Genomic DNA, 17,953 nt, shown 5'->3' with positions numbered 1-17,953 from the left:
TTTTAATCAGACGAACACTGAATAAAGCATGCAGCTTCTTGATTTGTGTAGCTTTCCCTCCTGTCAACAATATATATATATTTTTTTTAAAAAAAAGAGTCGGCCAACTTGAGCGATGAAATTTTTGTCTTGTAGACGAGAGCATTTCCACAGCTAGAATTACATTTGCTTGTATATTTCTTAACTCAGTTGTATATGTGCTCCTAATTCAATAAATTTTGCCCTGCAGCTACGTTATTGTCAAACTATCTTTGTTCTGATCGCACGAGGTCTCAGGAGCAGAAATGTATTGCTTATTTTTGTAATCAGCATCACTGAAATCCCACAAACACCTATGCAAAGCATAGGTATCCAAAAGACGAACATTAGTCTTCTATCCCCACGTCATATTTCAGTTTGTCTACAGTCTACGAACACACATAACCTCAAAACTCACGCAACTAATGTCGCCAAAGTTGGAGCACGCCGAAAGTGTTTAATTTCACCGACGGGATGCGGAATCGCGCGGTCTCATGCGCAGTGGCCGGTAGCGCAGTTGCCTGCGACGTCGTGTAAACTAGGCATTACGTATATAAAGATAGCACGTTGTGGTCAGTTAAAAAGTAGTTGATTTGTCTTCGTTGTTGAGTATCTTTGAAACGATAGAAATGTTGACAGGTGTGTAATTTCGTAGATATTCGACTAAAGTTAGTTTGTTGCTAGTTTTTGTGGTTTTTGAAGAAGGAAGTTATAAACGTGTAAAACAGCTACAGAAACATGGGATGTGACGGCGGTACAATACCCCGTAGAGACGAACTGGTTAGAAAGAAAGAGAAACCCGAGCAAGTACGTATATTTGCTTCTTACTTAGTACTTTGTTTACGTGATTCTGCCATTGCACTGTTCTCCTTTAAGTATATTGATATAGATTTGTGTCATGTTTGGAAAAACTTATCTGGTCAAAATCTTAGGTTGGAAACTATGCTCACTGATGATGCTGTTTGTACGGATGTATTAGGGAGTTGGAGAAATTTACCGAGCTAAACCCCCCACGATTTAAAATACGGTGTAGGTTTGTATTTTGTTGTAAACCTACTTTGCATATTATGAGGACCCCCAATTTTACTCAACATTTTCATCAGTTTGTTCTGAGATGTCACATTTCCCCACTTTGTGGAACAAAAAATTATACCGAAAGCAACATGTTTTGGTGAAATCTTGAATACGGTACGCCAGTTAATATTTTGTTACCATAAAATGTAATGATTATATTGTCCCACAAAGCTATAATATTGTATATATCTCCTGCGCGTCATATGAATGATATTGGTATCTCATGTTGGTGAACATGTTAATTGTTTCCCAAATATAATAATTTGTAGCGTTCAACGGTTTAAACATTGCTAGTTGGAAAGAATTTCAGCTAACTTTTGAAGTTACCTTTAACCTTAGCCTTCTCGCCTTTGTATGTGTCATTGTTGTTACAAACAGAATGTTCGCTTTTTTTCTCATTGAAGTTACTTGTCCATTCCGACTCAGATAAAAGGAAATACTGGGGATTACAGAAGCGTCTGATTCCATCCGTCTGCTTTGACCCATGACGCCATTAATATGGCGGAAACGACCATTCTCAATGTCTCCAATATGGCGCCTATGACGTCACTACACAAACACAACGAACACGAAAATACATTTAAAAACAACAAGAACATATCCCTCCAAAAATATAATGTAACGGGACAAGCGCGGGAAATCACGGTCCCAAACCACACGAAACTATGACAGAAAAACAATACAAAATTCCCACTTTCTGCTACCCCACAGTATCCACAGGAATCGGTCACTCCCCTTCACCTACTTAGCTCAACAGCAGTTGTCGATACCACAAAATAAAAACTAACTACTACAAAAATATCCAGGCCGTGACTGTCAATACCACAAAACCAACACCTAAAACAAAACAAAAATGGATTCGGACACTTCTCTTGACCTACATAGGTCAGGCACAACTGATGATGCCAAAACACACAGAGCTATGACAACACACATTGGAATCGGACATTTTTCCTGACCTATATAGGTCAATTACAACTGACTAAATCACACTAAATCACATACCTACAGAAAAAAACATTGTAATCGGACACTGCCTGTGGCCTGTATAGGTCAACTACAACTGACGATACCAAAACACATATGGCGACGACGTCCTAGGAATCAAACATTTCCCTTCACCCATATAGGGCACAAACAGCTTACGATACCAAAAAACCGAACACGTGCGATAAACCCCACAAAACATCAGAAAGTGCGAACAATAGACCCAGTGGGGGGGGGGGGGGGGAAGAAGACTACTTATCCCAAACGAATTCTGGTGCTACACACTAGGCTAGCCATCCCAATCAAACACAGCCCCCCGCCCCCCCGCACACACACACAAAACAAAAAGAAACTCCCAACACCCCTCACCCTTACACCCTTATACTTCACCCTCCCCCCAAAACAAACATCCGCCAACGAATAGAAACCACAAAATAAACGAAACTCCATCACACACTACAACTGAAAAGAACTGCAACATAGCAGATCCTCCACAATGTAGTCATAACCCCCCGCCTCCCCCAACCCACCTAAACCCACGAACATTACCCACGAGCCTCTCCCCCCCCCCCCCCCCTCCCCCTCTTCCGCCACATACAAAACCCCCTCAACTAACCACCCTTGGCCTGTATATTTTACTAACTGCCCTCAAAAAATGCAATACTAATCTAAATGAGATTGCAGGTTTGAAGAGTGCCTTTTCCCCCTCCCTATGACAGATTTAACCGCTGCCCATAGCCTCCTCAATTGTATTAGTGCATGCGCCAGCTTCATAATTTTGAACTCTAAACTACGATTTACAACTAAATGATCATAACCTCTCTTCCCCAATCCCATATAAGTCGAAAAAGCAACTGACACTACCATAATTTCCTTCTCTATATACTCTTCAAGTAACCCCACCAATTACCTCTTTGTATGTCCCTCCAAAACCCTAAAAACACAATCCGCATACTCCCCCCCACCCCGAAATAACGGCCCCCACATCCGGAAACCAACCAGAGACTTACTCCTCTCATACTTTCTCTTCCCAAACTGGGATTCATCTATCTCGACCACCACCACCCCTATGCTTCATATATTCTGGGCAGACTTCCCTACAAAAAGAAAACCAATCTAAAATAGTCATCTCACTCATTCCAGTGTCGTGTGCACAGAAACTGATAGAGAATATATAACAAAAAGAATAAGCCATCAGAACAGTCTCTTATGGCCAACCTAGACTTCGCAAACCAGGCACCGCATCCAAGGGAGCACCAAAAGTTACAGATTCAACATCATCCCATATAACAGTCCCTGGTCCGAGACGCCGGAACTCTCACCATCTGCTTATTCTGCCTACACACACTGCAATTGACAATTTCAGCCAAGAGTCCAAACATCTGCAGAAATTTTGAGGGACATAATGTCCTCCCCCATTCAGCATGCAACCTTGAACACTTATATTTTACAGTCATATCCATACCTAACAAAAGAAGCCATAAAACAAATTAAATGCCTTACCGGACAACAAACAGCAAACCAATAACGCTAACCGACACTGCAATTATGTAAACAAAAAAATTAATTAATAACTCACTAAAGCCAATTTCAGTTCTTCAATCATAGGCAATCCAAAATACTGCACACTGTGACCAACAATGCTCAAAGGAACCCAGTACATCACTTGACATTCACCACCAGAGGGCACCACCAACCGCAACAAGACGACATCTACAGACACAACCAACTCAAACGAAACTCCCCACCATAAACACAACAAGACGAGATCTACAAACACAGCCAAGTCATAAACTAAACTCTGTGCCGTCATACGCCACAATACCCTTACGGGGTCAAAGCGGACAGGTGGGATCGGACGCCTCCATTGGCTCAGTGCAATGGAAGACAAATGTTTCGATATTTGGAGCAAGGAACATTGAAGACAAATGATGCCCTTGTTTGTAAATTTAGTTAGCATGTTGGATTATATAGCCACAAGTCCTTTTACAATAATATTAGGCAGCAACGTAAAACAACAACAAAACATAGTCAAAAGTTGATACGCATACGGCATATAACTATATACAGTACTGATTAATACAAAAACCAACTTAACACTGTGTATTAATGTCTCCTCATGAGTTGCTGCACGCGTTGCGCACACAATAGATTTTTAGTTTTTTAATTTTATTTATTTATTTTTCATCTGACATTAGGTACTTAATGATAGTCCTATCTCTCCTTTCCTCTGAAAAAGTGGATATACATTCCTTCATAATGAGGGGACTGTTGAGCTTAAAATGGTGAAAGGAAGCTACAATTTTCACAGATTATGAACACAGAGTTTTCCTCTTGGGTTACCTGATAGAAAACAGTTTTTTTAGTTGATCTTATTTTATTTTGTGGCAGGTTGAGCTGATATAAAATGCTCATGTTTCTGTTGGAGTGTAGTTCATCTAAATGGTATAATGCTTAGATGAGTGTCACTCCCATCAACTTCTGACAACACAGCCCATTACTGACATAATGTGCTGAAAGTACTTCTGGTTGAGCTGCATCCTGGGGTATGTGAGATTGATGCTGGCTAACCATATCAAGTGCCAAGACTTGTACGCTCACTGTCAAACTGGAAATGTGTTTAACATATCACAGCATCACCTATGTAAAGACAATGCTGACACGAGTTTGACAATTCACCGAAAAATAATGGGAGTGATACTTACCATAGTCATGTCATTTTAACAACTTCACCTGGATGAAATCTGTTTTGTGTGTGTGTGTGTGTGTGTGTGTGTGTGTGTGTGTGTGTGTGTGGTTTTTTGTGTAAAATATTTTTTACAGGCTGATTGTTGTTGTTCTTTGTAATTATTCTTATGGCCTTTTTCTGTTGTTTAAATATTGTGGTCACATTTTGTGCAACTGTTCACCAAATTATAATTAAGTACTACACTTACATATGAATAATGTATATGTAAAGGTATGCTGAAAAGTTATGCGTCTGAATTTTTATGTGAAAATTCTTAAAGCTTTCTAAATAAACCAAATGTTATTAATATCCTGCATCTTTATTCTTGATATCTACATATTTATTCCTCATCATAGTCATCTTGGCAATATACACATTTCTCCCAGCAAGATACCTGTTTGTTGATACCGTAACTATAGAATGTTTGACATTACTGACGGCGCACTTCTGTGCGCACTGCTTCATCACTGTCAAAGTGAAGTCTTTGAAGGTGTTCTTCAAGTTTTGGAAATGAATGAAAATCGGATGGGGTCAAATTGGGACTATATGGAGGATGACTGATGACAGTGAACCCAAGGCATCACATTGTTGCAGATGTTACAGCGCTCATGTGTAGCCTGGTGTTGTCGTACTGAAGAAGAGGGTGCTTCATCTGTGGACTAACTCTTTGAATTCCAAACTAGATTACAGCATGCTCTTCCTCACACACCAACAGAGTTACCATTACACACCATCACGTTACATGCTACAACTAGGAGCCCTTTACTTGCAGAGACTGCAAATATGTAAACGTGAAGAGTAAAGATGTAGAATCTAAATAATGTTTATTTTATTTAAAAAGCTTTAAGAGTTTTCACATAAAAAGTTTGGAGATATTGCTTTTAAGAACACACTTCTAATTATAAGGCTCTTGCTGCTAGCAAAACCAAAGATTGCGGTAGCAGTGGCTTTGACCCTTAACTTTATCTAGATAGTGGACATCCTTACAGTATGGTGACCATGATGTCACTCATTACACAAGCGAACAAACACAAATAATCTGAAAAATATTTGAGTGTAGAAATAATATGAAATTAACAGAATTATGATGGGAATTAAAGGGGTATTTATTGCGGGCATACTGAATATACAACAGTTCTAATAATGAAGACATATTGAAACAAATAGCAACCAAAAAATCAATTGCATATAGTCCTCAGCAGTCACGAAAAACTAAAATTTAAAGAACTGAAAAAAACTTGTCATAAATTTCACTTCACCCGTATAGCACAAATAAAGTCCATGATACCATAGACCCACACACAGCTACAAAACCGGGCACTGGAAATATCACTTGAGCTATATAGTCTAAAATGAAATCCACCACAAAGTCACATGCAACTTTGACAAATCCAGTATCTAACATTTCACTTCAGCTACAGAACTAAAAAGAAGTACACAGTGCTATAAAACCATAACTCCATAACACCATGATACTTACCAATCACAGTACAATGTAATTACCTACAACTAATAACATAGTTCGAAAATTCATAAAAAATGCATTAACACCAATTTCAGTATACAGTAAACACAACCACGCACATAAACATACATACCACAAAAAACAATTAAAACATACTTACCAACCCAAGTAAGCCAACACACAAATCTAGCAGTAGCGGTATGTCATCAGCACAGTCTATTGATTGGTTTGCCTAGACTTCTCAAACCAGTAACCCCTCTGGGTAGAATGCCATATTATGTCCTGCTGACAGTGCCACATATACTGCTCCTTGGTCTTAGATACAGCAACTTTTATCTGTCTCATACCTTGTCCAGATACATAACACTTCACATTTTTGGCAATGAAACCAAATAACTGTCAAAATTTAATTGTGGTCAACATGTTCTAATGTTTTGATGACTTAAAATGTGAGTGTGAATCTGAGTTATTTCGGTTTATTCCCCCAAACCACCTTCCACTTCTTCATGAGATGACTTACTTGGACTTTGCAGCCACTCTTCTTTACTGAATAGCCGGCTGCTGGAAGCACTCTTGACTTCTTCTCCGTCAAATAACGCTAGGTACAGGAACTTTCAAGTCTCTTTCTACTAGCAAAATAAGTAGCCATACAAACTTTAGTAAGTCTCTTGTACAGTCATATGTTAGAAACAAATTGATTTACATTCGAAAGTAAGTGTGCTTAGACACCATGACTTTCAGAAAAGGAGACTGAAAAGACATCTTGCCTCTAACAAGGCTGAGTCAAGAGTCTATATGAGTAATTTTTCAACTGTTCTTGTTTCACGTAACAATAGTCAGTGACACAATAACCACAAAGCTGCATATAGATTCCATGGTTCTTCCATACATAGTCACTAACACATCTGTGGATTGCCCGACAGGTACTTGTCGGTGCTGTTTGACTGCCACGTCTACTTTCTTCCCATGACTGATTTTAAACCTGCACACACAAACATGTGATGCACAGTAGGTAGGATTTTACCATCCCACACTCGTATCTAGAGTATCGTGTGTTCAAGACAGTAGAAGGCTGAGTGGTTCTAGAATTTACACAGAAATGCTCAAATCACTACATAACCCCCCCTTCCCCCTCTCCCAGACCAAAACGCGATATTTTGTACATAATCGTTGTTCACATAATATCACACATAATAACATTTCATATATTAACAGTATACATTTCTTACATAATGTTTATATACATCTTTGCTTTGAGTAACAATTCTGTCCGTTCTTGCACAACCTTCCATTTATTTTTTGTCTACTCTTTTCATATTTTACTTTGTCATTAAGACATGAAGATGTATTCATTATTTTAGTAAGCTTTACTAATATTTAGTAATTGTGAGGACTCTTTTCCTTTTCTTTCTTTCTTTCTTTCTTTATTTTTTTTTTTTTTTTTCAATCGTAAACTTCAGGTGTTTAGGACACATGAGTAATTTTTTTTTCTATTCTTATCTTTTGTACTACATTTTTCCTAGTATGTACTATTTTCATTATTTGTAGCTTGGAGGAACTCTGTGCGAAGTGAAAGTGTTCTTATGACACTCTTCCACAAAACATAATAATGCTAGTCGTTCATAGAATTTACACTTTCCAGAATCATTCCTATAAAATTTATGACTTTTCTCGCAGTACTGTCCCCTTCTCCTAGGATCAGCACCTATTCCTTGCTTGTGGGTTGACGTTATGAGAGCACTTCCTCTTTCCATTCTGGCAGGCATGCTCCTTACAAAACATCTTGATTTTTTAGGCCACAGATCGTCCTATCACCGTGTAGGTACATCTGCCCTTTATACTTAGTAAATGCTGGGTACGCCCCCTTTATCCTTTCTGAGTAGGCCTCACACTTTGTTACCCTAATATACATTTCTATGTATACCATAATTAAGTATCTTCTGGTAAAGCTATAAATCTATTTTAAACTTCGCATTGATTCTTGAATATATCATTCACTCCTTAGAGTCCTTCTCTAATTATCAACTTCTATACTTTCAATGGATATTGTGTCTATATATACTACGTACGTGCCACTATCCCTCAATTCATCAGAGTTTTTATTGCACTGACGTTGCTTAGTCATCAACCTGACTAATTCTAGTCCTACTTTCATTTTCTTTCTTTGCTCATGCATCTCTCTTATTTATCCATTACTCATTACTACTTTACAGTTGCTCGTTATGTATGTGCACCTCTTCTTATGTATATTTGATGTAGAACTGTCATAACTTGCCATATATGTGCGCATAATTCCCTATTACACACCTTTTCCCCTACAACACCTGGCGGTTCTCACATAGTGACAGACTTTGTCTTATATAATTTAATGTTTGTGTAGAAGTGTATATTTGTTTATATGTGGATGTGTGTTCGTGTAGTCTGATTCTTCGGCCTTCTTATCTAAGATAAGATGTAGGTTATTAATAACCACAGAAATAAGGAAGGACTTCAGCGATAGAAGTTTATGAATATGGAAAGAGGGAAAAGATGAGATGAGAAGTAAGAAAGGAAAAACTAGATGTGGTTGCTAGGATCAAAGAAGAAAAAGAAGATAGCCCTAAAGACAGGAAAGCCTTCCCACCCCCCTTCCCCAGGGTCCTTACCTCTCACGTACTTGAGTGAGATGCCGGAGGAGGTTTGGTGTTAAATCGTCTCCTACAGAACGGACTTGTCCCACCTTAACCCTTTGAAGTCCCCGAAGGAAATCCTAGCAAACATATGGAAACAGCAAATGAAGAATAATCAGGCACACTTGTTTGTGAGGGTTGTTTGAAAGGTGTGATGTGTGTTTTGTGTTAGGCATGATTTATCTGTTCTTTTAAATCAAGCTTTTAGCTACAATACCCACCCCTTTCAATATTTATACAAACCCTCCCATCTATATCACATCTCATAAAAGGTATAAAATACTCAATACAAAATAGAAAATCTATACACTATGTGTAGTAGCCACCAGAAAGATCGCGGGAGGCGCACATTGGCACGGCGCGTTATGGACGGTAGTTGCCGCAAGTAGAGTCCCGTCCACCAGAGGGCACGCGAGAATTCGGACGCGCCCTCTGCCGGCGTAACAACAAGAACAACAACAACAACTCCGGTAGGACAGGCTGAGCGCAGTCAGTCAACATCAGGCATGCCTAGGACACAGTCCCGGTCTACGCTAAGTGAAGTGCGACGTAACGTGAACTGTGTTACTACACTATGGTATAACAATGATTCAGTTAGTCACATCATATTGTATTTTCCACAAACAAAATACTCTTTTCAATTTATTTGTCCAGACATCACTTTTTTTTCCTGTGATTCTCTAAGGTTATTCTCTATTTCATAGTAATATCAGTTTTTTTATTATTTATTTATTTTATTTTTATTTTTTTATTAAGTTGTTCTCTATTTTATGGTCGTATTCAATTTTTTTAAAGCAATAAGATTATAGGATAATTTTAGATTTTAAAGGCATTTGGTGCAGGAAAACTATTTTGGATGAAACACTGAAAACAACTCGGGATCCGATGGTCGTCACTCCACCTGTTAACTCAGAATGTTGACGTCCCTGGGGGATAGATGACTCCGCCCGGGTCCCATAGATCTGATATCAACTTTTATTGACCACTGGCAGACCAGTATTTCTCTTTAAATCTCTTTTGAAAGTCTTCCCAAGAGGAAAATTTCTCAATATTTACTATACCCCATTCTGAGGCTTCCCCTAGAAGGTACCCCACAGCAAATTCGAGCTTCTTGGAATCTTCCCAATTTTTTGATAAAGCTTCATTAAATCTTTTTAAGAAATGGGTCAAATGTACATCTCCATCTGCCTTAAATTTAGGGAATTGTCTAGATAACCCTGAATTAGCTCCCCATTGCAAATCAGTCACAGCTTCACTAGTTAATACAACATTAGGTGATCTTGTACCACTTGGTACTAAAGTAATACAGTTTTGTTCATGCTCACCTGGCGTAGAATTCTTGTAGCGTAGGTGAGCGGATGTGGAGACAAGTCAGCACCGGTGAACATCAGGTTTCCGCATTTGCGTATCTGCAATGTGTGTGAGAGCTATATACTCTCTGCCTGGGATCTTCTTGGTTGAAGTGTTCTATGCATACTTCTTAGACAAACACATCGAAATCTTCTTTACTATTTTTATCACTGTGAGTTTTTCATTTCTTCACAGTCTTTCCCTTCAAAAGTTTTCTCCATTGAATACTTAAACGTATTCCAAAGTCTCGAAGTAATTTCCTTGTCTTATTATGTTTGGTTGCTGCGGCAACACACAACACCTTCTTTCCTCATTTTTGACTTAAAATTCTTGTTTTCTGGGTCCTTTCACACAGGTCGCCAAGTTCTAATGTTCTGACGACTTAGTGTGGGTGTGGGTTATACTGGTTTATTTCCCCAAACCACATTCCACATCTTTATGAGGTGACTTACTTGAAATTGTGCAGCCCCTGTTCTTTACGGGATAGTCGGCTGCTGGAATATCTCTTGACTTCTTTTTCGTCGAATAATGCTAGGTACAGGAACTTTCAAGCTTCTTTCTACTAGCAAAATAAGTAGCTGTACAAACTTTAGTAAGTCTCTTGTACAGTTGTATGTTAGAAACAAATTGATTTATGTTAGAAAGAAAGGCTGCTTATACACGATGACTTTCAGAAAAGGAGACTGAAAAAACATCTTGCCTCTAACAAGGCTGAGTCAAGAGTCTATATGAGTAATTTTTCAACTGTTCTTGTTTCACATAACAATAGTCAGTGACACAATAAGCACAAAGCTGCATATAGATTCCATGGTTCTTCCATACATAGTCACTAACACATCTGTGGATTGCCCGACAGGTACTTGTCGGTGCCGTTCAACCGCCGCGTCTACTTTCTTCCCGTGACTGATTTTAAACCTGCCCACACAAACATGTGATGCGCAGTAGGTAGGATTTTACCATCCCACACTCGTATCTAGAATATCGTGTGTTCGAGACGGCAGAAGGCTGAGTGGTTCTAGAATTTACACAGAAATTCTCGAATCACTAGTGTTATCCCCTATTGTTCGCCATGCACGGATCTGCTCGTGAACTTTAGTGAGTGTATCTTTATGCACTTCATAACTAACAAAAAGCTGAACATAAAATTATATCTCCAACCATAAACAACAAGCTACACTAATAATTCCAAATCCGAAAATGAATCTATTTCCCATAACTGCTAACATCAAAATAACTCCCAAAAATGCAGCCACAAACTGTTCCTATCTTATTCTTTCAGACAGCATTCAAGGTGTGCAGGGAGTCACTCTCAAACAATTTAGATGCACAAAAATCTCACAGTAGAGAACATTACTACATACTCCAAAAAGCCCTCTGCAAGCATGATTGTTTTCAAACACACAACGCCATCATGGTGGCACACAACACAACACAGTTACGTCATGTGTCAAATTAGATGGGTGATGCTGCAAACTTCGGGTGACCTGTATAAGTTTTTCCACTGAATGATGTGAGGTAGTCATTCTCCATCACCTTAAAATGAATCACGGGCCAGTGACCCACTGTCTCTGGGCAGAGGACATGCTACTTTTGATTCCTGTTGCAGATTGCCTTCACCCTGTCAGATTTAAATGATATTTATTTATTATTGTTTTTAGCTGCTTGCATATCTACTGCGTGTGACTTGTTATCGGACCTGTAACTTTATTGTAGGCGATAACAAGACAACTGTAGCTCAGTAAAATTATGCTTGGCAGCAGAAATTCTGTAAATTACTAACTAATGAAGTATTTTATTTAGGATCAAATCATACTGTTATATATCTTTTTGTGTTTTAAAATTAGAATTTTTGTTTGGACAATAATGTTCTCATTGTTTCCTGTAAATACTTACTCAGCCACATAACCGGTAAGAATTGATCAGAGAAGACTGAAATAACACAAAGAGAAATTTAGACAAACTGTAGGAAAATATCAAAATATTGCAAAATTAAAAAGGACAAAAATAATTCTCTTAAAAGAAAAAAGGACTAGTAGGAACAGTATTACCAAAATGTAAATACCTATAAAATTTCGACTACTACATCTTGGCTTTAGAAGTGAGAAAGGGAAATTGGATTGCAGAGTAAGATGTGTGATATACATAATCAGGCTGGGAAAGGTGACTTAGCAATTGGAATGAGGGTCCTAAAAACACCATAGTAATGATAATTAAGGGAATCAACTAGGGTAGATTTCAGTTCCCAATGCAGACATTCACACTATACATAATTTGTATCTGTAAGGTAACAATCTTCATGAATCATTTTCATAATCATCGTCATAATATATAGGTAAATCTGCCAAAAGACGTGTTTAGGTGAACTTTGTCCCACATAATGTCCTACTTCTTGCTGTTCCCTTGATGTCTGGTAGGATATTCTTCCTTCACACTTTTCAGCATGCCATACCGCCTTCTGTATCTGTTCTGTTGCTGTCTGTTTTTCACTTCAATTATAGTTTTGTACCAATAGTTTTTCCTTAGAGTGTGTCTGACTCAGTTCGCATTTCCCCCATGGGAGGCAAAGGTCCCGAACTTGAGTCTCGGTCCACAACACAGTTTTCATCTGCCAGGAAGCTTTAGAATTCTTATTTCCTGTACTCTTTCCAGCACTTAGGAGTTTCTTACTCTTTCACCCTCTTGACTTTTATCCGTTCTCCACAGCCAGATTTAAAAGCTTTCTAAATATTTCTCCTAGCTGCATTCCTGAAGATCAACAGAGTAGACGTGTGTGTGTGTGTGTGTGTGTGTGTGTGTGTGTGTGTGTGTGTGTGTGTGTGTGTGTGTGTGTGTGTCTGGAGGGGGGTGGGGAGGAGCTGGGTCAAATCAGGATTTATGTTTTCCATGGCCTTTCTAAATGATTTTCAATCTGGAACCGCGCAACCGCTACAGTCGCAGGTTCGAATCCTGCCTCAGGCATGGATGTGTCTGCTGTCCTTAGGTTAGATAGATTTAAGTAGTTCTAAGATCTAGGGGACTGATGACCTCAGATGTTAAGTCCCATATTGCTCAGAGCCATTTGAGCCATTTTCTAAATCATTAAAACAACACTAGTTCCTTTGAAAATTACACAGCCAATTTCCTTCCCAATCCTTTGTCCTGCAAGAGCTTGTGTTCCATGTGTAATGATCTCATTGTCGTTAGGATGTGAAAACCTAATCTTTCTTTTTTTTTCTTATATTATGTTTGTGATGTTGGTACCTATTTGTAAAAATGAATGTTCCAAAAAGTGGACAACTTATCATAGTTTTATTTCCATTGAATATATTATTAGTGTGTATTATTTGGTTATTAAGTTAAATTTAAATATATGTTAAATGTCAGTGGATGCCCCAGGGTGAGGGAATAACTAAAGAGGCATGGGAAAAGTGCAGGTCATTTATCACATGTCATTTGTTACTTCCAAAACAATTTATTGTGCAGGTACCAGAAACACTAATAAAATACAAACGATTCAGGCAATTACTCCAAAATTCCTTTAGTTGAACCAATAGATGAATAATCAGTTATTGTAAATGAATAACATGCACCAATTAATGAAGGACTAACAAGTAAATAGTATGATCAAGTATATCTCAAACCATTAATGAACATAACTTGCAAAACGTGTGGTAGCATAAATTCAGACGAGTCTGGTATAAACACAAATATCCAATATTTGATCAGTCGAAGAAGTCCCTTGGGCATATTCAAGATACTGACGTGGAAAAATAATAAATGACCTTTTAACAAATTGAGCATTACACCAATATTAAAACTGTTAAGTTAAAAACCTACTCCGATCAGGGAAAACATGGAAGGGGCAGGTATGTCAGACCAGGTCTGAATAAGATGGTATAGAATAACGGGCATTACTGGTTGAATTAATGCCCAATTTCTACGAGATAGACACCTAACTTACGGGGAATGCCATAGCATGCCAGGAGGCCGTAATGTCCCGGAGGCTACGGTGAGACGGGAAGCAGCGCACTCTCCCCATGCACGCACGTACACAGCTATTGCGGACAGGCTATGCCCAATGAACTGGCAGGTAACAGATAACACCCCAGAGCAGTGCCTCCACACACTATGAGCAGCTCGGAAGGCCAAGAGCAAACAAGCAAAAATATAGTTCATGCATAATAACGATAGACCATAGAACATATGAAAATGCTCAGACCAAGACAAGAAGCTCAATGTAAGCATGGGCCCAAGCCCCAACCAAACCTTGCATATAACAAGAATTTTAAAAAATAAGAATTAATAAAAGGATTTACAAGTTAATCTTACCATAAAATACATCAAGTCAATGTAATAAATAGGAAATTGCATGGTACTCAGGCATATTAGCTTAAGTGGCTTAAAAGGTAACAGGCAAATCTTGGGGACTAACACTCAGACAACTACAATAGTAATTATATTTTAAACAATGAATCTTAATTTTCTTGAAAGCTGTAAAATCTTTCCAGAGTTGTAGGACTTAATAACCTAAATGAGCCAAGATTCACTGGGGCGCTAAAATTTGCTTACAACAGCTGCAGGCAATTTTATAGTCAGTACATCAGTCAGGGAACCAACAACTTCCAACACAAATAAAACTCAATTTCGATCTCAGTGGTCACTAACACATGTGGCGGCGTAGAATGTATGACAGTTAATTTCAGGTGCAACTGACAAAGCAAGCAAACATTGAACACGATATAATTAACAGAAAGTTTAAAACACACATATACGGCACTCAGATAATTTCAAACAGAGGCACCAAAGGGTGAATTTAACACTAGAGACAGATTGATGGAGAACCACAGGCTGTTCAGCATAGCAGGAGCAACTTCAGCATGGGAGCAAGTATGTCAATCAAGTAACAAGTCCCCCCTGGGGGTCCGGGGGTTAGAATAGGCCCGAGGCATTCCTGCCTGTCATAAGAGGCAACTAAAAGGTGCCTCTCACATTTTGGCCTTTATGTGATGGTCCCCTGTAGGGTTTGACCTCCATTTTTCAAAATTTTCCCGAAGAACGAACCAATTCGGGAAGGGTACCTTACACAGTGCATTGTGTCCATCGTGCATCGAGTCCTTTAGCCACCTTTCTCATTGTGGCATTGCAGTCCTGCTCATCCTCCATGTCTTGATCGATGATACCTTCCCGGGTACGTTTTCCTCTACCCACTATACAGTGTTGTATTCTGCGCCGATGATGACCATGGACTACTTTGCACCTCTTATCCAGCATGGTAGCCGGTTCATTATGGTGAGGCTGCCTTGTAGCCTGTTGGTTGTAGCCCCCCTGACCACACAGGGATCACTCTGCTGATGCCTGCGCCATTAATTCCCCACGTTTGCCAAGGAGTAGATGCCCGTCACCCAGATGCCTTAGGACTCCTGGCAATTGCCATCCTGCCAGGTGCCTATGCTATGGCTGGGTGGCACCTGTGGGGAGGGTCCCTGGTCGGAGTGGGTGGCATCAGGACAGATGACGTGCAATGAAGCGTACCACGTCATCACTTGCTGCTGATCAAATGCCAGCAGTCTCTAGGCGTTCCAAGTCTCAGTATAATGCAAGGAAGTATGATCCTAAATCGTTCATCTCCCTGGCCACACCATGGGAGGAACGCCAGGCTAAGGATGGCAGTGAACCTTATTCACCCTGGTACCTCATATGTACGAAAGCTGATGGGGACTCCTTTGTCTCACTGAAGCCTCAGTTTTTTGTAGAGTATTTAGAGGACAAGTTGGGGAGGTGAAGGCCTTGTCCAAAATGCGGTCACAGTCAGTCTTGATAAAAATGGCATCCTCTGCCAAGTCACGGGCACTACTCGCTTGTGACAAGCTGGGGGATGTTTCCATTACCATTACGCCTCATACGAGCTTAAATATGGTCCAGGGAATTATATTCCACAGGGACCTTCTTTTGCAGCCTGGTGATGAGCTGCGCGGCAACTTAGAGCAACGAGGAGTTCATTTCGTTCGGCACGTTCATCGGGGTCAGAGGGATAATTAGGTTGCCACGGTGCCTTTATCTTGGCCTACAAGGGTGGCACATTACCTGAGAAAGTCAAGGTGATGGTCTACCACTGTGATGTCAAGCCATATATCCATCTCCCAATGTGGTGCTTTAAGTTCTGGAAGATCGGCCCTATGTCTTCCTGCTGTACTTCCAGCATCATGTGTTGAGATTGTGGGCATCCATCCCATCCCAATACTCCGTGTGCCCCACCTCCCATCTGTGTCAACTGCGGAGACCATCATTCCCCTTCCTCACCAGACTGCAGGATTTTACAGCAAGAAAGGAAAATCGTGGAATACAAGACCCTGGACCGACTTACCTACACTGAAGCCAAGAGAAAAGCTGAACGCCTACATCCTGTGGCTATGGCCTCCTGTTACACCGCCGCTACGAGAGCAGTTGTAACCCTATCAGTTCCGCGAGTTCCAGTCGGCTCTCAGAACTGGAAGACTACACCTGCCCCCTTGATGGGGGGGGGGGGGGGGGCAACATTTTCCTCCCTGTTGCTCCCACACCACCTACCTCGCTCGGGAGCACTGTCCCCCGAACCACAGGGACACCAGTCCCCACTTCTTAGCTGGAGAATTGTAAGTCTTCCTTGGCTCCTCACACTAGGAAGGGGTCCCTTGTGTCACTCCCTTCCCAGGTTTCTGCTAGTGGAAAAAATGACACCTGCCAGTGGTTGAAGTGTCCAGAAGCAGCTGGTTGTAAGGCTGGTACCCTTGTTTACCTTTTTTTAATGAACATCTTATCACCTCTTTTCAAGACACTGTCCATTTTTTCAACTGATTCGTCCACATTCTTTTCCGTATCTGTACGAACACACAAGCAGTTTTATAGGGCACTGTCAGGATGTGGGCAATGTATGACTTGTTCTTACCAGTTGTGTCACTCGTGCAGTCGCCATAAAGCCAATACTACTAATAAAGAATTTATACTAAAAATAACAGCTAAGCAGTTGTTAGCATCTCTCTTAGACAATGAATTGACATGGTGTAGTTCCATCAATATGGATGTAGAGGCTTATAGACAAAGTTTAAACATTATTGTAAATCATGCTCTGGAGAAGTATGTGCTGAATAGATGGAATTTGCGTTACGTCTGCAGCTACAGAATTACTCTGCAATTCACAATGAAGTGCCCAGCTGAGGATTCATCAAACTACTTTCAAGCTATTTCTCTACCATTCCGTTCTTCAAGAGCATGTGGGAAAAACGAATATGTAAATCTTTCAGTGTAGTTGATACTCAAGATATTGTGCATATGAGGATGGAAAGACCCTTTATTGTATGTTCATACAATTGCAGACCAATCCTTGGGAGTATGCATACAGAGTACTAGAAAATGGAACATCCACATAAAAAGTCCTAAGTAAGGCAGATGCCAAACTGAAATTCATGGCAAGAATCCTCGGGAAGTAGCTTACAAAACCCTCATTCGACCAGTACTTAACCTTCTGTCAGGCGCGGTGTTTGTCGCAGCGAGATCGGGCGCGGTGTATCAAATTGATCACACCGTTTATTCACGTGATCATTTATTAAATTCTGCTCACAACACATATTATAAGTGCCAAATATATTTAAAGAAAGACAAAGATGACATACAAGCACAACTGCAGTAGAAATATTCATCACTCAG

At 39.8% G+C, this 17,953-nt stretch overlaps 1 protein-coding gene across 1 annotated transcript in view; it reads left to right on the top strand.

Moving 5' to 3' along the window:
* The first annotated feature begins 614 nt into the window (after positions 1-614).
* The window catches only part of LOC126174832 (replication termination factor 2), a 67,714-nt gene continuing 50,375 nt past the window's right edge, over positions 615-17,953 (top strand). Inside the window, exon 1 of the mRNA XM_049921211.1 lies at positions 615-825. Within this exon, the coding sequence (XP_049777168.1) occupies positions 757-825 (69 nt within the window). The 5' untranslated portion in view covers positions 615-756. The remainder of the gene's footprint in view (positions 826-17,953) is intronic.

This window comes from Schistocerca cancellata, chromosome 3, assembly GCF_023864275.1.
Source record: "Schistocerca cancellata isolate TAMUIC-IGC-003103 chromosome 3, iqSchCanc2.1, whole genome shotgun sequence".
Lineage (NCBI taxonomy): Eukaryota > Metazoa > Arthropoda > Insecta > Orthoptera > Acrididae > Schistocerca > Schistocerca cancellata.
The sequence above is the reverse complement of the archived record's forward strand: the minus strand, read 5'-3'. Positions and strand labels throughout refer to the sequence as shown.